Source organism: Phyllostomus discolor, chromosome 13 (assembly GCF_004126475.2).
Source record: "Phyllostomus discolor isolate MPI-MPIP mPhyDis1 chromosome 13, mPhyDis1.pri.v3, whole genome shotgun sequence".
In the NCBI taxonomy this organism is placed as follows: Eukaryota; Metazoa; Chordata; class Mammalia; order Chiroptera; family Phyllostomidae; genus Phyllostomus; species Phyllostomus discolor.
Genome location: NC_040915.2, coordinates 18075143 through 18100363, shown reverse-complemented (window position 1 = coordinate 18100363; position 25221 = coordinate 18075143). Strand labels below are relative to the sequence as shown.

At 46.9% G+C, this 25221-nt stretch overlaps 1 protein-coding gene across 7 annotated transcripts in view; it reads left to right on the top strand.

Moving 5' to 3' along the window:
• Positions 1–25221, top strand: part of PPP2R2B (protein phosphatase 2 regulatory subunit Bbeta) — a 484254-nt gene that overhangs the window by 419311 nt on the left and 39722 nt on the right. For all 7 annotated transcript variants that reach the window (XM_028527613.2, XM_028527615.2, XM_028527612.2 and 4 more), the window contains 2 exons: positions 13746–13923; positions 24784–24948. In XM_028527613.2, coding sequence (XP_028383414.1) covers positions 13746–13923; positions 24784–24948 — 343 coding nt within the window. The remainder of the gene's footprint in view (positions 1–13745; positions 13924–24783; positions 24949–25221) is intronic.

Below are 25221 nucleotides of genomic sequence, written 5' to 3'. Positions count from 1 at the left end.
GACGGCATACAAAAGATTTGACTTGACATTAATTCATTTGGAAAGAGACCTGGAGATTGTAGTTGACAGTATGCCATGGACTATCCCAGAGGTGAGTCACTTGTAAGCTGTGGAAGGAGAAAGCGCATGTCTTGCATACAAGAATGCGGGTCCACCTGTGTTCTGACTGGTGGACTGGGGTTAGTAACGCCAAGCATCAGTGGAAGGGAAGCAGTCCCAAACACCTGGGAGGTACGATGATTGGAGGCCGAGTCTTGGTGGTGTCTGCTGAATGGGGAGAGGGATGGTTGAGAACTGCCCTCAATTATCTGAAGCGCTTTGGAGGAAGCAGGTGGGCTGGCTCGCTGTCGACCCAGGGAACAAACGGGGACAGTTCAGGAAAGCAGACCTAAGCTCACGGCCTGAGAAAGCCGTGCTCCTTAGAGCTGCTCGAACTTTCCCAGGAGGAGTTCAGTGCACACTGAAGAATCTTAAGAACCCTGCTCTGGCAGGACATTAGATGGCAGGACTCCCCTGCATTTTCTTTCATATTACAAAACTCAGGCATGCCTATAGCCACAAGTCAGATGACACTGTACTGTGGCCTCACCTCTCAAGGCAATTCATGCTGCTAGTGTGGTGTGTGTCTTGCCTTATCTTCTTCCTCTATGTACACACAAACACATTCACATTAATGGATGAATATGGTTTTGCTTTATTCATGCAAAATTGAGACCACATGATACACATTTCTCTGCTCAGTCATGTAAACATCCCTCCAGGTCAGTTCATCTTTTTTGAAATAACTGCAGATATTCTAAAGTATGGACATACTACAACTTATTAAGTCATTCCCCTATTAATAGACATTCCCCTAATTAATTCTGGTGGTTTCTAGGTTTCTGCTGGTTGCTACAGCTCAATTGTAACTAACAGTGCTGTGACAGATGTCCTCAAGCATATATAATCGCAAACAGCTGTTTTGTTTTTGTAGGGTAGTGCCCGTTAATGTAGGATCTGCTTAGTTAGAAGATTTGCTTAGTTAGAACATTACTTTGCTTCGATAGCTACTTCCACGCCACCTTCTGAAAATCGTGTTGCTCATATTCCCACCGGCAAGTGCCCGTTTCTCATTCTATTTCCAGGGTAGGCTGCTACCCGTTGTTGTACATTTTGACCATCCAAGCAGAGATAATGCTGTGGTTAAGGGTAAGGACGCCTTTGGCTGGAACACCCAAGTGTCTGTCTTAGCTCCGGCAAGCACTAGCTATGTGACTTTAAGCTAAGACACATAACTGCTATGTGTCCCGGTTATCCTCATTTGCAAAAAGAGGTGTAATATGAGCCCTGACTGGTGTGGCTCAGTTGGTTGGGTGCCATCACACAAAGCGAAAGGTTGCCGGCTCGATTCCCATCAGGTCACGTGCCTGGGCTGCAGCGAGGCAACCAGTCGATGTGTCTCTCTCACATCACTGTTCCTTTCCCTTTCTCCCTCCCTTCCCCTCGCTCTAAAAATAAATAAATAAAATCCTTTTAAAAAAAGGTATAATATGAATACCTATCTCATAAAATTGTTGTGAATATTGAATGGCTATAAAAGACTTAGAACAGTCCATTTTTATAAGTAAAGGATGAAAAGATCAGTATAATAAAATTGAACTTCTGTAAAAGTAAGATTAAAAAACCTTCACTTGTATCTCCTTGACTACAATAAGGTTGGGCATATTTGTATATATTTCTTGGTCATTTGCTTTTCACTTTCTTTAAATTTTTCTGTTTATATCCTTTCCTGTGTTTTTATTGAGTTGCCTTTTATCAATTTTAGGAACTCTGTATATTATCAATAGTAACTCTTTGCTTGTCATTTTTATCTTCCATAAATGATTTCCTTTTTATGTTTATTTTTTAAAACCTCAATCAGTACAGAGCTATAAAAATAATTTTAAACTCATATAACCTCATACTCCAAAAGATAACCACTGTTAAGAGTGTGTTTTATGGAAAACCCTCCCTTCTACCCCCTAGATTCATTGGTTCTCAGCCTGGGTCCTTTGTCATCTGAGAGGCTTTCAAAATAGTATCTATCAGTACTTGGGTTCCCCCTCACAGGCATTCTGACTTAAATGATCAGTGGTGGGGCCCAGGCATCAGTTTTTAGTGAGTCCTCATTTGATTGTAATGTGCATCCAGGGATGGGAACCAGACCAAGCAATCCTAAAAGGTCCCTCGTTTGTCTATTAGGGTGTTACTGGTAATTACTACCGCCATCTGTTGGCAGGAGGCAGAACTGACACCATTTAGCTCCATTGATAGCTTTGTTCGTATCTGTAACGGTCGTGTTTCAAGGTTGTTAGAGATAGACGCATCTTAATGGTACGCATCCGCACCGTTGTAGTTCAGTGCTTCTTAGGTGGCTTTGAATGTAAGATTCTAGAAGATGATATCAACTCTATTTTCTTGATTCTGTACATTCCACAGTAAAATTTTAAAAAATGATGCAATATAGTAAAGTACTCCTGAGATCTTGTCAATGTTGGGTCATGCGATATTCAGTGATATTTATCCTACTCATTAATAGGAAAATGTATCCAGGCAGATTTTAGAAATGCTTTCATCAATAGCAGTTAAAAGAACGAAAATAATTTTTGTGATTAACCCTAACCAAGCTAACCAAAAGCTAACCACTATCTCTTCCTACGCACCCCCTCCCCCCACCTGTACACATTAATTAAAATTTCCCTCTGCTGGAATATTTCGAGATATCCCTTTTTTTCTGTGTGTGGAATCACACAATGTAAAACATCAAGAAAAATAACAGAAAAGGCAGTGAACAGGGAAACACGTTTTGAGAAATAACAAATTTGGCCGAAAAATGGAAGCGTCTGGGAGAAAAAATAAGATAAAACTGGCAGAATTACAGGCTCCTGTATGGGGCTGCTAATTATATGGCGAGTTTATCTTCTGAGGGGAAGACATTTTTCCTCTTTTTTCCACAGAGAGGCCAAAAGAAGTCCAAGACCCTGAGAGCATGAAATCGTTAGCCTGCCATAAAAACTATCTTGCATTGGGTTTTAAAAATATATATTAAGCACCCAGGTAGTTTTTATGGGTTGTGTGCGGTTATTGTAGCTGGAAAAGGGGGTAAGTCTCTGTCTCCCTTCTCCTGCCCTTTCTATCCTCCCATATGTGTATATATATTTATATATAAATACATACATTTATGTATGTGTGTGTATGTGTGCGCAAACACACATGCACACACACACACACACTCTTAAATCTAGAACATCTTTATGATTATGAAGTGGAACTTTTTGCTACCTCTTGTGGAAGTTAATACTGACTTTGTTTGATCTACCCAAAATGTAAACCAGCTGGGTTTCTCAACCTCAGAACTGTTGACATTTTAGGCTGGGTAATGTATTTATTATTATTATTATTATTATTATTATTATTATTATTTGAGAGAGAGGGGAAGGAAGGGCAAAGGAAATGGAGAAAAGCACTGATATGAAAGAGAAGCCAATCGGTTTCTTCTTATTTGCGCCCCAACCTGGAACCAAACTTCCAATCTAGGCACTTGCCCTGGCCAGGAATCGAACCAGTGACCTTTCGCTTTATGGGATGATACCCAGCCAGCTGAGCCATACTGGTCAGGGCAAGGCTGGATAATTCTTTGTTGCTTGAAACTGTTCTGTACTTGGGGCATTTAGCGTCATCCTTGGCCTCCTACCCACTAGATGCCAGCTATGTACACCCAGGAGTCACAACTGAAAATATCGTGACTGTCACATGGCAAAACTTCCCCTTGCTAAGAACCACTGATTTAGAGGAAGCTTATGGCGGTGAGCTGTCATTTCTTCCAAAGCAGTTTACCCAATTCCCCGATCTCAATTAGAGCCCCTACAGTTTTAAATGAAACAGTATTTTTCCTGTATTGAAACGACGTACATCTCGTTCCAGCATCAGTGACAGTTTATAACAATATATCCACCTGGAGACATTAATGTCTTTCTTCCCTATTAGATTATAAGTGCCACCACTAATCTTGTTTTGTTCACTCTGTAATGTACCACCTAGAGCAGTAATTGGCCCTTAATAAACGTGTGTCAAATGAGAGAATGTACTTGTAAGATATTTAAGAACCTGCAGCACAAAGGCTGACTTGGTCTAAAGGGGTTTTTCCTCTCAGGCTGATTTCAATCTCTGTGACAAAGCCAGTAACAGAAGAAACCAGGGACATATTGAGGCTGTTGAAGGGTGTGATCAGGGAAATCTAAAAATTATATTTTTTGGATAGAATTCCCGCGTGTTTTGGCGGGGTGCTACTGAGTGGCAGTTTCATTCTGGAAACAACAGCTCTGAGGCGTCGCGGTGAGCCGGAGCCAGCCGATCACTCCTGCTTTTTGAACTCTGTCCACCATTGATTGATCTGTGGAGGAAGCAAGGTTTTTGACGTTTGTTAATTCCCTCATGCTTCATTAATTCCCTGGGAGAAAATGTCCCACAACCAGGAGGGCTGTGCCTTTGGAAAAGAAACCTTAGTACAGACAGCACAAGAGGCATTTAAATGCATCTTTTCATGTTTTTTTAAAAAAAATGGAATGAAGATGCATATTTTTAAAAATGAAAAATGACTGGCATTCTTCCCACTGAAAATGGGAAGTAATTTAATTTGTTAGTGGTTTATTTTATTTGACAGTCTTTGTACATACTCGATTTGGTTTGTTACACTGAATTACCCCTCAATAATAGGTGCATGTAATGCGAGGCTCTGCCCCCCAGGTTGGTTTGATAATTGGATGAATGACCATATTGCTCAAGGTTTTCATGACAATGTGGACAGAAGCCATTTTCCTAAACAGAAAAGCCAGCAGCTTTCTGTTGTGTTTTTTTTCCCCAGTGTAGTTAATTGCTACCCAGTGACCAATCATTCTACTAGCCCCTTCTCCTGAGGGATGCTCTGTTAGGAGGCTGTGTTAGAGATGCTGTTATGGAACTTAACGCTGAGTTCTGTGATCGTGACAGAATCCCCGGGTGCCTGCAAGGGATGCCTAAACCTCAGAGCCAATAGCAAAAAGTCAGGAAATCTTCCCTAGACCATCTCTCAAAGTGGACTGTTTTTCTACAATTGGAAGTTAATGGTAAAAAAAATTCTAATAACAGCTGTCATGGCTGCTGGAGTCCAATTATCAAGTTCAAGGGCAGCTCCACAACGTAGTGGCTGTATGGCCTTGAGCAAGTTTCAGGAGCTGCTTGGCTTCGGGATCCACATCTGTAAGGTGGGAATGGTACTAGCACCTCCCTCTAAAGGTCGTTGTGAAGACTCACGAACACGGCAGAGTGCTTAGCACAGCTCCGGCATGGAGTAAGTTCTCTGTAAACGTGTCTTTGTTGGATGGCATGTATCGGGCTCTGTGCTGAGTGTTCTCAGCAAAGCTCCTGAGAGACTTGCGATCGCTAACATTACAGAAGGGAGTACTGACAGGGAGGAAGATGGCGTGACAAGCCCAAGGCCACGTGCCTGGTACATGGTGCAGCCAGGAGCAAGTCCAGCTCTGCATGACTCCCAAAATTCTCTTACCCCGTAACATCTTCAGATTTTGTGCTTGTGTACCCCCTAGGAGGTGTTTGATAAGCTGTGCGCTTTCCTGAGCGTGTTTATGTAGAGCACTAAGCATTTCCGTTCTGATGTTAATTACAGAGAATGTGACCTCAGGGGTATATTGAACTTAGGCAGTTTAGAATAAAACTGTGAACCACCTTTTTAATGCGTCCAGTGTCATTTAAATGCCCTCATACCTGGATACCCACCAATGTTCATTAAAAGAGTATGTGAACAAGTTATTTAAAAGTCAGAACTTTATGTCGCTCCTTTTTCCTCTTTAAACATGTATTTCCACTGCACTTCCCCCAAAGAAGTGTTAAAAGCTTTTTTGATCATTTCGATAACAAAAATAGATTTTCCTCCTTGTATTTATATAAGAGTTCAATATTTCCTTGTCAGTATAATTGTCTCTAAAATTAATACACTTGATCCAAATAACATAGACATATAATTCTGAGAAGTAATGATTAATCGTAAGAAATAAAATTTTATTAGAAATTCCTCAAAGTGTCCCAGGTTCGATTCCCAGCCAGGGTACATGCCTGGGTTGCAGGCCATAACCCCCAGCAACCGCACATTGATGTTTCCGTCTCTCTCTCTCTATCTCCCTCCCTTCCCTCTCTAAAAATAAGTAAATAAAATCTTTTTAAAAAAAAAGAAATTCCTATTAGAATGAGCTGTGGGTGAGGGGGTTGGTGGGGCCTTGGCTGAAGGTGCTGGCCAGGTGTCCCTCCCGGAGGTGTTTCTGCCTTGGACGGTGCCCGCAGTAAGGTTCAGGCTGGGGGAGCGCCTGTCTTCTGTCCTCCTTTGGCAAACGGGAAGAGGCGGACCTGGGCTGTGGGCGTCTCCTGAGATGATTTGATTTTAGGAAGGAACAAGTATGGAAGTCAGAAATGGGGAAGTTTCCCTTAAAACTGGTCCAGCTAGTTCTGAGGAAGTCACCACGTACTTCCCTGTTGGAAACGGCCGGCCTGCTCCACCACCAGGCTGTGCTGCTTTGGAACAGGGGTAGGTGCAGGCCGAACCCAGGGCTTCTCCCTTCTGCAAGCTGACTCACTCCCTCGTCCCTGACGATGAAGTCTGGGTGTGTCCCAAACCCACAGCGATTGTCACTGGAGAGTCACAAAGGATGCTCCTTGAAGGAAGCCCCAAGAAAGGCCAGATGGCTAACTTGAAGTGAGGCTGGAATCTGGAACTTTCTAGCCTGTCTGCCTATCAACCAATTAGTGCTGCTAGATAAGATGGCATAAGCCCCCCTGTCCCCCACCTGGCCTCAAACCGGTGGCCCCAGAGCACCCACTTCAGGGGTTCCTTGCACCCAGGAGGAGGTGGGCAGCTCTCATCTCTCTCTTTTCTAGATCTAATAGCCATGGCTCCAGCTTCCCCAAAGGGCTGGTTATGAACCAGAACAAGAGGTGTGGGGTTGTGTGTTGTCTAAGCTTCTTAAAGATACTCTGTATGGTGACTGCCCAGCATGTAGTAAATGCTCAATAAATGTTCACTGAAGGTTTTATCTGGCATCACCATGACGTCATGCATTCCTATGTGTATTTATTTCCAAATTGACAACATGGGACCTGCTTAACCATATGACCTTGATACAGCCTGTCAGTCTCAATATAAAATAATCTCAGTTACCCTGACAAGGAGATATGGAGCAAGGATGGATCTAAATTGGTAGCATTTTTTTAAAAGACCTTATAATGTGGATTATGTTGATTGTACTTAGTCAAGTTCAAGTGTTTGTCTGCTGAACCCCATCAGATTTGACCCAAGGTTGCTGAACAGCTAAAAATCCCCCACATGCTTCTACCGATGGTCCCCTCTCTCTCTTCCTTTTCCATGACCCCTCTCCTTTCCGCTCGTTAGCTCCTATCTGGCCATCTTTCCTCTCTCAGAGTCATGCCCTGAATCCATCGACTCACTGGGGTGCTGGAGGTTGCCATGGTAAACACAGCTGTTGTTTTTTCTCTGCAGAGTCAGTGTGTGAAGGCCCTGCAGCCTCACCTCTGGCCTCTCCCTGCTGTGCATGATCACAGATGTCCTTTAAAGTGGGGGCCTTCGGGGCATCCAGGATGCAGCTCAGCTTTCACTGTGTGTCCCTGAAGGGGGTTTCTGTGACCTGCGCTGACACGGACACCCGTGTTGCTGCTGTGGAAGATTGTGAAGGATCGCCAGCGTAGTCACCAAATAAGCCATGTGACAGCAGCATTCATTTTGTTAGTAAATGGGTTCTGGGAAGTGAAAGATGATCTTGTGTTTCCCAGGAGGGGAGGCAGCAAAGATAATGAGCAAGAAGCTGGAAAGAGGAAGGATGAGAAGGGTAGGAAGAGACAGGAGGGGTGGAGAGGTAAGGCAGAGAGTGCAAGGAGGGGGATGTCTTCACAGGAAGGGGAGTCAGTAATGGGCAGCTACCTGCACCTCCCTGAACCTTGTTGTCCCAAGGACATCTGTGACCCAGCCCTGACTGTGACCCCCACTTTCTCCTCCTCCCATGATCCTTCCTTACTCACTCCTTTCTAGCCACAAAGGCACTTCACTGTTTTTCCTGCACGCTGCGCATGCTCCAACCTCCGGGCCTTTGCACTTGCTATCCCCTCTGCCCAGAGTGCTCTTTGCCAGAGAGCCACCTGGCTCCCTCCCCCTCCCTTCAGGTCTCTACTCAAATGTCATCCGCCGAGAGAGGCCTTCTCTGACTTCCCCACCTCAAACAGCACGCCATCTCTTCTCCATCCCTTACCCTACACAGTTTTCTTCATGTCTGACATACAGGAGGGATTTAATAAGTATTTATAACTTCCAGCCCCAGAACACAAAGAATTACACGTTTGCTCAGATGTACTTGGCACTCTCCCCTCTGAGCTTTGGCTCACGCTGTCCCCTCGGAGTAGAGCACGGTTCTCTCTCCTCCCCATGTCCCCCTTCTGCCTGGGAGGTGCCACAGACCCTTCACATCCTGCCTCCTTTAGTCGCCCCTTCTTTTTGAGGTCTCCCTTGACCTCCCCAGGTAGACACAGGAGGCACGTGGCCCACACTGCCTGGGCAGTGCCTCCTGACCTGCATCCCAGCACGAGTCCCCATGCACCAAAATGCCTCTTTACTCTGGCCCACGCACCCAAGTGCACTCCTCCAGGGCCTAGAATACAGAGCGACTACAGGGTTAGCCTCCAGAGTCAAGGAGTACTGGGTCTGAGTACCAGCTGGGTGACTTTCCAGAAGTTACTTGACCTTTCTGGCCTCAGTTTCCTTATCTGTGCAGCAGCACTCATACTATCTGCTAAGCAGCATCACAGGATATTGATGAGAATTCATTGATAAATTGCTTAAGTGTTTACAACACTCTAAACGGCCCCCTGGTGAGAGGAGAGTGAGTGGAGGTTATGTTATTTGAGGCGGCGTGCACAGGGAAGGCCTCTCGGGGGGCGTGACTGAACAGGGAGACCTGACGATCTGAACGAGAGAACCATGTGGCCCTCTGGGCTCTTTGCCTCCCACTGGCATTATATCCAAGGCACACCTATAAGTCTTACAGCAGGTGAGACTGACACTGCGTTCTTGAGCCCTGGGATGTTATTCCCAGGCTGATATTCTAACGTGACGCAGGTCACCTGGCCACCAAGGCTGGGGTGCTCATCCTTTAGCATCAGGCTCAGGGGGACGAGCTGTGACTGAGTCAAGGTCAGGGAGGAGTCTGAGGTGCATGAGGGGTGGGCACGACCAGATTCCAGCAGTACAATCCGGAACCACCTGCCCCCGCCAAAGGCCAAGGACGGGCCCTGTGCTCACCGGCAGGCACAGTGCAGCACCTGCCTTGTCTCGGGGTCGATCCTCGCCTCATGAACCCCTGCCAAGATGGCTCAGAAAGGGGGGCTCAGAAGTGCAGGTTTGGGGCCCTGGCTTCCTCCTGGGTTTTGTCTCATTCTGTTGTTCGGCAAGGAGGGGGCTTTGGGCCTGTGGAGAACGGCTCGAGACATGGTGTGGGACAAAGGAGGGAGCTGTGGGGGAAGAGGCAGAATCCCAGGCTGTGTGCCAGCAACCCTGACCTGGGGGACCACAGACAGGGCACGTCACCTCTCAGAGTCTTGCTTTCCTCACCTGCAGCCTTCAGGAACAGCCCGGGCCAGATGTTTTCAAACTTTCCTTGTCCACAGGAATGGCCACTGGAGTAAAATGTGATTGCAAACCCAAACGTATTGCCAGGACTGAGGAAGGGGCTAAGACCTAGACACCACAGCCTCCCACTGCATCACTCTCCAGCAGTGCACACACACTGGTGCACACACATGCACACTCACACACCAGCCCTAAGAGGCTCTGAGGGCCCTTGCGGGATTCTGTGTTCCACGATTGTGTGTCACAGCCATACGGCACAGAGTCCTTCCACAGTATTGGTCACTGAGATTGGACCATTTTTGACTTGCAAAATGGCCATTTCATATTTCAACCTGATAGTTTCATTTGCAACCGTGGTGAGGGGCGCTCATGCAGGAACCCATGACCCAGATTCAGCTCCTCTGTGTGACAGCGGACGGGACCCTCACCTCCCTGCCCTCCCCTGCAAGAGGGGTGAGTGGAGGATTCTCCCTTGTGAGGTTGGCTCCTGGGAGGGCTGAGCGAAAGGGTGCCTTGGAGTCAGGCAGGGCAGCGCTGACTCAGTGATGGGCATAAAGCACAGAGCCCTCCGGGAATGCCCTGCCCAGAAATCCCTAATGATTGCCCTTCAGCTGAACTCAGGAGAATAGCATCCCACTCTCTTCCTCGCCGAGCCGTGAAAGGAGAATGTGGCCAGAGCACGTGGGAGCCACGGCCCCAACAGGGCTTCCTCGTCAGTCATCCCATCCAGCCTGACCCGCCAAGCTGCCCCCTTCCTTCTTGTGAGGGGCGTTGCTGGGCCGTGGACAGGCCTTGACCTGGGCACGAGACTGGTGCTGGAATCCCGTGAGTGACACGCAGCCCCCTGCCTTATCTGCACAAAGCATTAGAGGCTCCCTCCCCAGACACCTCCATGGAGCCTTCTCCATTAAGTGGTACATCATGGAATGTGTCAGCCTGCATTAGCTGGCAGGCCCATCACATTAGGCGGGGGCTCTGGGCTGGCAGTTCCCACTTTGTACTGCCTCTTGATCCCTGTTGTCATGCTCCTCTCCCTGTCAGCACAGGCGCAGCAGCTTCTGTAGACAACACACGGTGGAGCGTGAGGGCCCGAGCAACACTGAGAAGGAGACTCAGGAATCCTCCTCGCTAATGCCGTTTCTTCTGTGGCCCCAGGAAGCTGCTTAGAGCTCACCTAGCTCTGGGGGCAAGGGAGTGGGTAGCGCCCAGAAGCCCCAGATGGAGAGCTCCTTAATGGCAGACTTGAAAAGCATGGCCAGTGTTTCTGAAAGCGCACAGAACTGATGCCCTGTTCAAATCCCATGAATACCTGCAACACTTAAATGAGGTTTCTAGAGACAGCTCAGCCATAGAACTCTGCGACTACCACTCTCATTGGTCCCATCAACAATGCCATTAATGTCACACCTATGTCACTTAGGGAGCATTCGTCACTTCCTGCCATGTGTGATAGTCAAGTATGGTGTCACCCAGTGGAAAGAGCGCCAGCTTTGCGGTCGTGTAGACTCTGGGATCCAGCAGCTGGGCCACCCTGGGCCACTGACGTACCTCTCTGAGCCTGAGTTCTCTCTTTGCAGCAGTACTTTGTACTAGTACGTATTTCACAGAGCCATTGAAAGAATTATCTGAGTTGCCATTGAAAGAATTATCTGAGTTGATGCGTAAAGAATGGTTGAGACATAGTAAAAGCCCAATAAATATTTGCAGGGAGGATTCCTAAGGACAAAGTCACTGTTTCTTTTACCCATTACAGAGCCTTAACTCAGGACATGCCCTCACTGGTGTTTGATAGTGTATCACCTTCTTCAAAATTCTGCCTCCCTCGTCCTCCACTTACTCTCCGCTGAACATCAGGAATGACCTGAGGAAAACTTTGAACCTACTCATACCACTGGAATTTTTTTTATTTCTTCCCATTTCTCTTAGGGTAATGGCAAAAACCTCTCTGAGGGCTTGCCTATTACCTACCCCGTCACATAACCTCCACCATGATTCCCATCACTCTCTCTGTCTCATACGCTGACCTGCTGACCCTTCACTCTTGCCACCACAAGATCCTGACATGTGCGCTTTTCTGTGACTGGAACATCCTTCCCCCTCCCAGCCTAGTACACCACATCCTGTCCTTCACAGTCATCTAATTCATACCTCCTCAGCAAAACCCCCACAGAGCGCCCTGACCCTGCCGAATCCCCCTTTACACTCTAGCCCCTCCTTCCGGGCACTGACTGCATTTTACTGTGAGTGATGTGGCATCCGCCGCCTCCCTCTAGACCAGCTGTCCCAAGGCAGGAACTGTGTCTGCTTGTGCTCACCGCCTGAACCCCCCAGGACCTAGTGCAGAGCTCGGTGAATCCCTTGCTGAAAGGGTGATTAGAAGGGCGTGCCGGAGGGCAATTATAATTCATGAAATGAATGAGTTATATCACAAACTTTATCACAAATGGAATTACAACTCATGATAAGAAGGCATGGTGGGTGTTGTCATTGCTTTTCAGATAGTCTAACCAGAGCCCACAAGGGGCAGGTTAATTGCTCAGAGTCACACAGCCACAGGCAAGTGGCGAACCTGCGATCGGAGCCCAGGTCTCCCAGTTCTGGCCATCCCTGGGATTTTGCTGCAGAGCCATTATCCAAACCTGGGGTGCGTGGGGCTCACAGCGTCCTTCATCCCCTCCCTTCCCCAGTGTTCAGAGGACACCTGGCTCTCCCTGTATCCAGCACTCAGGGCTCCTCTGGTTTCCAGGAGATCCGGGACCACATCTGTATAGGATGCTGCAATTCTTTTGAATTGTTTATTTAGTTTAAAAACTCCCTCAAAAGTGAGCTAAACTCCTTCAAGACTGAGCTGGAGGGCTCTGTTTTGTGAGAGATTGCAGAGGGCACCACGCTTCACAGACTTGAACCTTGTTTCGCCTTCTGCCCCTCAGCCCCTAGGTTAAAACAGGTCCAGAAGTAAAAGCCTTCATCAACCGCCTGGTATCAAATTATTCAGGATTCAGTTGCAAGAGACAAGTTCCTTGAAAGGGGAACTCTTTCGGCCCTTTTATTTTCTTGTTTCTGTTGCAGGACCACACCTGTGTTTCCTGCCCGTTCTGTGTTTAGCCGGTTCTCTCCCTCTCAGGCAGAGTGTCTGCACTCACTCTCTTAGCAGCCAGTTTGCCCACATGTGGTCAGACAGGCCCTTGAACTCAAAGAAGCGGTCAGAAGAGTGATGAGTCCTGGACCACTTTTGCCAGGGAGAGCTTCCTGTGTGGAAAACGATTTTACTGCCTCGTTCTCTGACCTGTGGGGAAGAAAACATTTGCTCCCATATTCCAACTCACTAACTCAACAAATAATTGCCAACTACCGTGTGTGTGTGTGTGTGTGTAATTATTTATTTGTGTGATGACCATGTAACTTGCTGTCCAAACTAGGACAGTGTAGAGGTGAAAGTGGGCATGACCAGGCATGCCAAGACAGTTAAGTCTGAACCAACACTCTCCCGGCTGGAACAGGATGGCAACAGGTGCCCTGTGTATCAGTGGCTAGATATGGATACTTACAGTCTTGGGTGATGATGGGTTTCCTCACAATGCCCTAAGGATGGAGGGCCAAGCCTAGATGGGATCTAGGTCTCCAAAGCCAGGAAGGATAAATTTAAATCTAAATTGAACTAAAAAAAGTGTTCGTGTTAAAAACAACCTGGAAGAGCAGCTCTGGATGCCAGAAACCGCCCTCCACCCCCACCACACACAGATTTGAAGACCCTGTGAGATGAGGCTACCTAAAGCATCCTCGAAAAACATTTAGAGTCGATAAAGGATGAAACTGCCCATCAAGGCCAAGTGATGGTGACATTTTTTTGAGAAAAGAGTAAAACTCAAAAGCACAGAAGGGACTAAGAACAGTGCGATTTATTGCTCCTTCTCTCAGAGCTCCTTTGTTGTGGTTCCGATTTTAAGTGTGGAAATCAGTGTGGAAATCAAGGACATAAACATGCACGCTCTTTTCCCAGCGCAGAGCTTCGGTCCTAAAAGGCCATGTTTCTCTTGCATCCCAGGTGCCTGTCCTCAGACCCATGGACCTGATGGTGGAGGCCACGCCGCGGAGGGTATTTGCCAACGCACACACGTATCACATCAACTCCATATCAGTCAACAGCGACTATGAAACCTACATGTCTGCTGATGACCTGAGGATCAACCTGTGGAACTTTGAAATAACCAATCAAAGTTTTAGTATCCTTTCCTTGGGGCCAATCACCGATTGGCTAGAATCAGGAGTATTCAGGTAAGAGCCAGGCTGGAGTGGGCGGGGGTGGGAGGGGTGAGGGGAAAGTAGAATGAAGGGGGTGGTGGTAACTAAACACTAGGCCCTGTGGAGAACTGTTGTCTTTTAAATTATTTCGGCACCTACGACAAGCTTTCATCTAACAAAGTTGGGGAAGTACTGGGTTATCAGAGGTGGGCCAGGACAAGCTCTGGATTGAAGCTGTATCAGTTCCTTCATGCAGAGGCATTTGTGTGTCTTCAATTAAAACTAGATGTGACCTTCATCAACTGTAAGACAAGACCCTAGAGTTCAGTTAAGGTTTCTTCTTCTTCTTAGAGGGTTCTTCAATGGCCTGTATGGACAGCATGGACCACAGATATGCATGACATGGTTTTTGCTGTATCTTAATAGTGAAGATAATAGTGGCTGCCATTTATTGAGTTCTAAGCACTGTACTGGGAACTTTCTGCATAGAATGTCATTCTGAGGTGTATCGTAATTGGACATCTTTGTCAATTTTCACAGATGGAACACATGTGTGTAACCAGCATCCAGATCAAGACCCCAAACTTTTCTTGTAATCCTAAGTCCCCATCACTCTCCTTTTCAGTCCCTACCCACGAAAGGTCTGTTTGAAATAACAGCTCCATAATTTCAGTATGATCATCTCATGTTCAGCTAAAATTCTGAGAAGGCAAGGAAATTGCTGAAGGTCGGAGCCAGTATTTTTGCTGTACTATATTGACCCCTGTTTAATCATACAAACCAGACATTCATCCAGTCTGCATCCCGGGGTCTATCCCACCACAAACCTGACTCTTCACTTGAAATTCCGATGTCAGTTCTTGGCTTCCCACCCAGGCAGCTGCGCAACTGATATACAAGTCAATGTCCTTTATGTCACTCACCAGGCTCCCCATCTCCCCTGCGCCCTGCCCTTTCTTCCTCTAAAGGATAGCTCAAACCAACTCATTTCTCTCCATCTCCACTGCCACCAGTCCACGCTGATGAAGGCCACTGCTTTCTCACCTGTGTGGCTGCAATAATCTGGCTGGTCTTCCTTCTTTCTCACTGTCTCACGTGGTACTTGTTCCCCTAATGGAGTGGACCTTTCAACACATAATTCAGATACCATTCCTCCCCTGTTTAAAACACTCTGGTAGCCCCCCATTGAACACAGAATTATATACAAGGTCTTCACTTGGACTGGAAGATGCCACACAGTCGGGACCCACCTCCCTCTGTGATGTCCTGTCATATCTCCACTCATCCTCTTGGCGTCAGCCAGCTAACCTCGCTCCTGTTCCTGGATAAACTTTGTTGCTACTTTCATGCTTTGCATTTGCTGTTCCTTCTTTCTGGAATATTCTGCCCCCAGAGCTCACATGGCTAGCTACATGTCATCATTCACACTTCAGTCTCATGTCACTTCCTCAGGGACACTTCCATTAACTCCCAAGTAGCTCCCAAATAACCCTCATTCCCTGTTTTCCTCATGGTACTTATCCTTACTTGAAACTGTCTCTTTATTTGTATATTTGGGGTTCCCCCATATTTGAATGTAAATTCTGTGTGAAAAGGGACTTTGTAGGACCCATTCCTGTGTCCCGGTACCTGGAAAATTCTGACATGTAGGAAGTACCATTTGGGTTGAACGTCTCAAATTTGAATAGGTCTTCCCTGTGGGGATATTTAGTATATAGTTGATCATGAAATCTAACCTGGAAATTTTACTTTAAGAGGATATTAGTCATATTAAAGCTTTGAATGTTCTGATATAAAATAGACCCCAATAATGGCTCAAACACATAACTAGATTTTCTTCTAAAGTCCAATGTTAATCATCCCCATCAGCAAACTGATTCCTCCAAGTCAGAGATTCAGGTCCTTCCATCTTATCGCCTTGTTTATCTGCAGCAGGATGGCAAAGGGGGAAGACTGTGGTGGACCACACATGGGAGATTCCTATGAGTCTAGTTCTAAAGTACTATGCATTCCATTGGCTAGAAGTCAGTCACATGGCTACCTCTAACTGCAAGGCAAACTGGGAAATGTAGTTTAGCTATATGTGCATAAGAAGGAAAAAAAGACCTGGTTTTGGTACACAGCTAGCTCCTCTGCACCACAGAAGAGTGATCAGTAGCTCCGCCAGACTTTTCAGGGAAGAAGGTTTGAAGCAGGTAGAGGTGATTATGGAGACCCTGAGAAACAACTGGCAGCTTTTGCTGCTCACAGAGCTGACTCCACATCCTGTCTGAGCCTGGGAGAACTTGCCTACAGATTTTGCCTGAACGCACAGCTGCTAAAAGAGTGACTGTGGGTGGTGGTTCCCTTTCTCCCTTTACATCTACTCCAAGAGCCAGATCTGCTCTGGCTCAGCTGCTGTCACTTGGAGCTGCTGCTGTCCCCAGTCTAGGTGACATGTTTTCTGAATTTTGCCTCTAGGCCTTCAAGGGGAAGGGAAGTTTCTGTAGGCGTTTTGGGAGACAGATGCCTTGGGGAGAATGCAAAGGGGAAATATTAATAGCACAGTTTCGATTATATTCTGCAGATGTCAGACAGTGTGCCAGATGCTAGCATACAAATGAGATTGTGCCATTCACCCTTAAAGAGCCATATGTAAAATAATCATCGTCATCATGAGGGTGATGATAACTGATATCTATATCGTCGTTTTCAACCAGACCACCGTAAGCACTGAGCAGCGTGTACAAGCCGGGACCCTTTGGCTTATTGCCGCTGGAGTGCAGCCACCTCTGGCGTAGGAAGGCCGACCACCTTTCAAAGCAGCCTCAGAAAAACGCCCGCCACCAGGCAGGTCCCGTCACATCCTGTGTTGTGCAGCACCAGCTCTGTGATGCCTCACGGTTCGGGGTAGAATGAGGCGAAGTTCCCAGTGCGCAGCATGAGGACCCCTGCGGTGGCAGGCAGGGTGCTCCAAACACTAGGTGGACTTCTCTGTTTTCATAATTAGGAATTTACGATCATGAATCCTATCAAATACAACCATCAATCCTGTGATTTCACAGGTACTGAAAAATTCACTTAAATTACAGAGTGTGTTTATGTAGAGAAAATTCTTAAGTGAATAGTAAGTCAGGTGGTCTTGCGATATGATTTTTTAAAAAGTCTTCCAGCGACTGACGTTTGGTGTGACATTGGTGTTAATGGAAGTGTCTCTGAGGAAGTGACATGAGATTGGAAATGCGGTTGAGAGCATAGGCTTTGAGTCCAACAAACCTGAAGTGCTCACACGGCTCTGCTGTCCTTGCTGGCTGTGCAAACTTGAACATGTGTCTTAGCTTACTCAAGCCTCTATTTCATGGCCTGTGGGGTAGATGATTATCAAACGGGATTATGAGAATTTTTCAGTGTTTTCTTTAATATTGATTGATTAGACAGCTGTGTGGATACATATGCACACACAGGTGTGTATACACACATATACATATGCACACACACATACATGCTTAGGGCAGTGCTTTGCTCAGTAAATGATCAATAAACAGCCCGACACAATCCTAATTATTATTGAAAGTTCAAGGAAACTAGAAAAGTCAAATATTGGACCGAGCCACCTTCTCAGTCCTAGACTTCTCCTTCGGCTTTGCAGTTGGACACTCCTTCCAAGATGTTACTCATCATACGGGACACTTGCAGCATCTCTGAGGTCCAGGGCCTTGTGTTTTACATCATATCACAGTTCCTAGCCTCGTGACACCTGGTCTTGAATTCTCTCCTTCCCACCCATAGCCAGTCTGGCCCTGTATTGCATAACAGGTTCTGGTTTAAAGTGGTCACCTTTGACCTCACTTGGTTAACGACATCAGGACAATAATAACTCATTTTTAGATACGTGATTTTCTAGGGCAAGAGGCAGCCCTAACTTTTCAATGCAGGAAAGTTGCTCTAAAGTGAGGTTGCTTCTTTATGAAAACTATGCTATACCTAGGACCCTTTGAACTCCACTCTCAGGACTAAGAATGAGTTGACCTGGGCTCTTACCTGGTCCCATATGGGACCTAGTTAATATACACGTGTCAAGTCAAAGTAAAGGTACAGTCCACAACAGCTGTATCCAGAGCACCTCATTGGTGGCAGGCACTGCCCTAAGCCGTGGGGATATGCAAGTGAAAAGAAACAAACCGTCTTGCATCCAGTGATCACATTAATGACTACATAGTTACAAACTTAAGTCCAGGGAAGAAGGGGAATATGGTTCCATGGGTGCATATTTGAGAAGCTGACAGAGACTGAGGAATAGAAGAAGGCTTTGCCGAGGAACTGATTACTGAGTTGAGGTCTAGAAGAGGACGAGCGTGAGTTAACATGGCAAAGAGGTGTGGAGAGGCTGGTGCCGCATGTACAAAGGTCCTTTGGCAGGAGGGAGCATGGTGTGTAGGCCACTATGACTAGAGTCCACAGAGTGAGGTAGAGCATAGTGTAAGCAAGACTGGAAAGGTCAGCAGAAGTCCAGTCTATGGGCATGAGAAACTGTTTATCTGGGAGAAGCCAACTGGAGTGTTATATCTTTGACCTTGGTGTGAGCATCCAGTGCATTAGCTATATTTGTCAACTGAGCTGAGGCCCTTTGTGAATTGATTCCTGGATCAAGGGGCTACAGAACCTCAAGTCCTGGCTTTCAGCTCTGTCCCTTCTGAGTACCATGGACAGTGGCCTTTTAATCCAGTTGGAATCTGCCAGGCAGGCTTTTGGGGGAAGCTGTAGGGCCCAGCACATTTCCTCTCCCTGTGGCTGCTGCGTTTTGATCCTAAGTGTACGTATCAGTCTCAGAGTGGTGCCTAGCATAAGAGGAGAGCATTTCTTGCACTGGCATGTCCAGCATTGGCCTCTGTGCGCCGAGGCAGCCCCTCCTCCCCGTATTCAGGCAGCCATGGTAGGTTTTCCCAGGCCTGGTGCCTTGCTGATGTGGCTGCTAGTGCTCTGGATCGGAGACCATAGTGCCCTGTGAGCCTGGGAGATTTCTCTGCCCCCTTTCCCCACACCCGACAGGACCAGCCCTTTGAGCCTCAGGTTGTCCCAGGGAGAGGGGAGGAATGCAACTCTGCAGACTTCCCCTGGGCTCCCTCAGAGTACTATAGTGTAGTAGCTGGGAATGCAGATTCTGGGGTCAGGCTCACTGGATTTGCATCTGGTTTCGTGTTCTAAAACCTGTGTGCCTTTGACAAGTTGCTTAACATCTCTCTGACCCTCGATCTCCTTGGCAGTTAATGGAGACAACCCCACCACCTGTCTTATCAAGTGGTTTGAGGATTAAATGAGGCAGTCACACAGAGTACTTAGCAGAGTGCCTGACACACAGGGAAGGCATGGCAATGGTAATTACTATTGTTTGGAACACTTCTCCAGCCCTCTTGTCCTTATCATTCTCTTCTAAGAAAACCACAGGTAAAATGATTCGCACTACACAGACCTGGCATCTTGGCCTGTTGACCTACGGTGGGCTTTCTGCACTTTTCCAGATGCCCACCAAAGACTGCTAAGTCACGAGGAGTTAAAGTAAAACCCATAAACATTTACTGAGCACTCTGCTGTGTGCCCTGGAAATGCCACGATATAAAACTCCATCCCTGTTACTATGTCCCGTGTAACTTGGGGATGAGTCACCAATCAGAGTTCAACCAGAGAAGCGAAACCATGGTGGGGGTGGGAAGAGAGACTCCTAGGGAAACAAAATGACTTTCCCAAGTTCTCTGAGCAAGATAGATTGGGAAGCACATTTTTCCCCGCTTTCCTGACTCCATTTTGTTGCCATCACAGTATTTACCATATTAGTTTGAACTTGACCCACAGAGATGAGGCTCCTGGTGTCCAACTCTCTCAGGGATGGTTCTAAGCCATGGAAACTACTTTTTTAATGTTTCTTTTCTTTGTTTAATAACATGTATTCACTGTAGAGATTACTAAATGACCTGTAATCTCATCACCTAATTTTGGCGTGTCTATAGGGAATTTACAACACAATTTTAAGTGAATGCTAGCTAAGTCAACTATAAGGGCTCAGAAAAATAAATAAGAAGATAGAAGAAAAAAAATGTACCTTTTAGTTTATCCAGGAAGCCTTTTCCTGTCCAATTTAGGACACACACACACACACACACACACACACACACACCCCTGCCCACCCCCCACACATACACACTCTTCCCTGCTTTATTTCTCTGTGCAGCAGTTATTACTACCTAATGTCCTGTATATAATATTTATTTACCTTGTTTAGTGACCAGGTCCCTTGCTAGACTATAGGCTGCATGTATCAGGCTATGTTCTCCACAACCAGAAGAGAACTTGCTGATTCTTTGTGAACATTTATGGAGTAAGTGGAGGAATGAACGAATGAGTGAATGGGCCCAAGCTAGAGTTACTAAAGGGTAATTTACATGCTTACCTTAGACTCTGATTCCCCTGTAAGGTGTAACTGCATTTCCTTCCTGTCTTTTCCTGTTTCTTTTCTGTCTGTCTCTCTCTCTCTCTCTCTCTCTCTCTCACACACACACACACACACACTCACTTTTTCACTGGCTGTGGTCAGACTGTATGTTTTGTATCTAACATTCCTCACCTAAAATTGTATACATACAGAGAGATAAGCATAGAAAATATTTTTTCATCCTAAAACAGACCCACCCAGATAGAACAATCGCTAACATTTGATATCTTGCCTTTTAAGTCATCGTTTTCAGAGTATGAGTTTTAAATGACATTATGATCGTACTTGAGATAGAATTTTTCCATACTATGTTTTTAACAGACCTGGAATTTTATTATATAAACAATTTAATGAGATGAATCAAACATTTACTTCTTGCTCCCCTAGTTCTGTGTGTGTGTGTGTGTGTGTGTGTGTGTTGTTTTCAACCTTTTATAATGTTGCATTGCAAGTGTAGCCTTTCTTAATAGAAATATTTTTCCAGACTTGGGATTGAGAACGTGACTCCTGCACGGCCCCCCTGCCACCCCCTAGCACCTTGCCGCAACCCCCTCCATTCCCTCACCCCACTGCTGGTGCCACCCATGGCTCTGGCATATTTGTTTGAAGCCGATCTCTTAAGGGCCGACCTCCCAGTGTCTTCAATTATTATTTGAAATGATGCCTTAGGCCACTGCTTGGCATGGCAATGCCCTTACCTCCCCCCTTCTGCTTCCAAGCATGGAGCTCAGCTGCCAGACTGGCTGTGCCCCCTCCCGCCCTCAGAGCTGCCTCCAGAGCCCTGGCAGAGAGGCAGATTAACCCCTTTTGTTAGCAGAGGTAATTTGCCTGGGCTCAGCCTTAATAAGGAATGCCATAAGCTGTTGGGGTCAGGGAGAAGAGATCCGTCAAGCCCCAGGGTTAATTTAATAGCAATCTGTTGGCTGTCTGCCTTGTATATTATCCGTGAATCCAATGCTGTGTTTTGCTGTTGCCATTTAGTTCTTTGGGACAACAGGGAAATAATTTGGATAGAGAGCTCTACAAGATGGGGAAGAGAAAATTGACTGTCAAAATGCATCATTCTGTTTTCAAGATAACACAGGGAGCCACGCGTTGCTTATGTCCATTCCCCTCTCTTCCCAACATGAAGGGCAAAGCCATGTGGACTGGAGGTGCGCATCTCCCTTCGCACGAGTGTAAGGGAAGAGGCCCAGGTTTCTCCATGAGGCAGATGAGAAATATGCTCTATTGTCATCCCCGTAAGCCACTGAATGTTAGGTAACTGGATTGCTTCTCCCAATGTTTCTGGAACTGAGCAAATTCTCCCTCTGATAACAATTCAGAAAATTCCTCATCATGTTTCTGTCCCAACTTCTGGATCAAAAAAAAGTGATCTGACCATAGGACACAAAAAAATTCTAGACCAGACACTGCGTCCCAATCGCGGTTCTGAAACATGTGGCTCCCAAAGTGGACAGTGAATGGAGAGAGCACAGGCCGAAAGCAGAAGAGAGCTCCCTCTCGGGTTAGCCAGGGAAGGTCCAGGAGAGGCAGGCCTAACCGCACTCATCGGGGAGAGTGGCATGCAGTCAAGAACCCAGGCTCCGGAGTTGGACAAACTTGGGTTCAAATCCCAGCTCTGCCCCCTATTGGTCAGACGACCTTGAGTAATTTACCTCCCTCACTATTTCCTCTGCTGGGAAATGGGCCTGTTAATAGTACTGACCGCATAAGGCTGAGATGAAGGTCAAATAAGACAGTACTTGGCACTTGGTAGCCATTAACTGTAGGTTGTTATTCTTCCTCCTCGTCCTTATTATCATGGTTATTAAAAGAGGAGTAGGTGCTCTGGCCAGGTGGCTCAGTTGGTTGGAGCATTGTCCCATACACCCAAAGGTTGCGGGTTCAATCCCAGATAGGGTCATGTATGGGAGACAACCAATCAACGTGTCTGTCTGTCTGTCTGCCTCTCTCTCTCTCTCCCCATCCCTCCCTCCCTCTCTCCTCCCTCCCCCTTTCTCTCTTTCTTTCTCTCTCTCTTTCCCTCCCTTCCCCCCTCTCTCCTCCCTTTCTCCTTCCTTCCCCTCTCTTTCCCTTCCTCTCTCTCTCCCCTGACCCCCACAGAGTCAGACCCAAACAAGCACTCCAGCACTAAGGGAGCTGCTTAAGGATGAGGAGTGACGGGCAGACAGAGAGTCCAAGGTGGTGAGGGGTGGCGGGAGGGTCCGGAGGCAGTGGACTCAGTGGTCACCTCCCATGGTGGCGCTCTTGATGGCCATGAACGTTGCTGGCTTCACAGATATGTTTAAACATATCGTTTTTACACATTCTGACTTTGGGGCTTTATTTTTAGGCGAGAAAAAAATAACCATGGATGTGGCACCTCCCCCTCCCACACAGCAGAGATCCCTTCCAGTTAATCTGGTGTTTAGAGCTACACTGTGGAGGTTGAGAAAGCTGACACCAGATTTTCTCTCCCTATTTTGGGAAAAGAAAAACCTGCTCACTGGTACAGTAGGGTACGAAGGCTCTTTCTTTCTGGAGGGCAGTGGGATCTGACAACAGCTGAATACTGACCTCTGCTTAGCCCACCCCTTGTCATGGCCGCCAGCCCAGGGCATGGGGCGGGGGTCACATTCTGGGGGGCGCTGGCTCCTGCTCCCCAGGGTGGGGGACTAACTGCAATCATTTTTATGTGTTTATTGTCATGTGTATTATTAAAAATGCAACTAGCTCATTATATCCATGATTTTATGAATATTGGATTAGTGCTTACACAAGGTTAAATAAAGAAAAGTGAGTTGATTTCAGTTGATCTGCAGAAAAAAAATGCGATGCAAAAAGTGCTACCTGATGATACACAGGTGGAGCAAAAAATCACAAAGGTGGCTGTATGTTGCAAAGGCTGGGGAAAGTGGGAATGGTTTTGGTCAGCTTTCCCACGCAACAGCCTCCATATCACAAGGCCTGTTCCTTTGCAGGAAGTTCCTGGGTCCTCAGACAGCACCTCAGCCCCAGCCAGGTACCTCCCAACCTGTACCCAGGCCCTCATGAGCTCGTGGTGGGGGTGTGAAGGGGTCAGCCCAAACCCACGCCCCTGTGTATGTACCGAACACCCCACTGAAGGTGTGTGTTTCTAAGTCACCTTCAGAGCGAAGGCCCAGTGTTTCACTGCAGTGTACAAGGATGTAGTCTTTAAAAACACAAGGATGTAGTATAATAATTCTTGATCAGAAAGGAAAAAAACAGAGAAAAAATAAAAAACATGGCACATTAAAGGTGCATTTCATGGCAAGCCAAAACTCTCCCGGCACACCCCTGCACAGCTTCTCTCTGCTGCTTCGGCTCCCACACAGCCCTAGAGCCAGTCGCAGCCTGGGGACACTTGAGCCCCATGTGTCTTCAATATGGGGAGTTTTGCATACTTGCAAAAGATCACGAATTGCGAACTGGGGTAAAATCCTAGAGCTGCCACTCTTTAGCCCTATGACTTAGGACAAGTCACCATATTTTTTCGGACTATAAGACATACCTCCCCTCCAAATTTGGGAGGAAAATTGGGGTGCGTCATAATCCGAATGTAGCTTTACATTTACATTGGTGAAATACTGTGTTATTTATGTTATTAAGTATTTTACCACATTTTTTGCTTCAAAAATTTTTTTCCTACTTTCTTCTTCTAAAACTTACGTGCATGTTATGGTCCAAAAAATACAGTACTTTACGGACTCTGAGCCTCCATTCCCACCCCCTGGAAAATGGGGATGAGAAAAGTGGTGACTCCAGAGCTGCTGGAAGGATTAAAGGGGATGAAGTGTGTGATGTGCTTTGCACAGCTGTTGACCTGGAGTCAGTGCTCAGTAAATGGCAGTGGCTATCATCATCATCATCAGCCTCAACGTATTAAGGAAGATCTCAGAGATTTCATGGGGAAGGATTTACAGTCCATTGTACATATTATTATTTATCAGCCCAGGAGTCTGGGTAAAGATTCAAATACACTGAATTATTTAGTTGCAATAGGACGAGTTGTGTAACCACTGTTGTAAAATGAGAAATGACAGCCTGTGCCACTTGGCACGTTTCAGCACAGTTGCATGAGCAGGTCACTTCGGTGGGACCTCTCACCCTGTGGAGGGTGAGAACCACTGGAAAGGGACTGGGGAGACCCAACTTCTCGTACTTTCTCCGACCGCTGGGTAGCCCTGGGCGGCATCTGCCTGGGACCAATAAGGCCTGGCTGTTTGTCCACAGTTTTAGGAGGCTCCACCATGCATGATCCTTGCTAACATGTCACACTAAAATATAGCAGTGCCCGTTACTCACCGCCCCCCCCCCCGACACCGAGTTTCTGCCCCACCCCCTGGTCCGCTCCTTGACTTGTCCGTGCCAGATATCGTCGACATCAAGCCAGCCAACATGGAGGAGCTCACAGAGGTGATCACGGCGGCCGAGTTCCACCCGCATCACTGCAACACCTTCGTGTACAGCAGCAGCAAAGGGACCATCCGGCTGTGCGACATGAGGGCATCTGCCCTGTGTGACAGGCACACCAAGTGTGAGTAGCGAGCAGCCCAGAGCTGACGGGGGCGGGTGAGTGGGCCTCTGGCCCCTGGCGTGCAAGAGGAGGGGGCCGAGCCCGCCTGGAGTGTTTGATCGTCCCTACACTAGACACACTGGGAACAAAGAAACCACAAGTGTCCGCCTGGCTCAGGAGTCCGCTCCAGGTTGGGTGTTTCAATAAAGATGAAACCTCACGTTTAAGGCCACAAACATTCGCTGCGGGCCGTGGAAGGCAGAGATGAATAAGACATGAGCCCTGTCACATAAC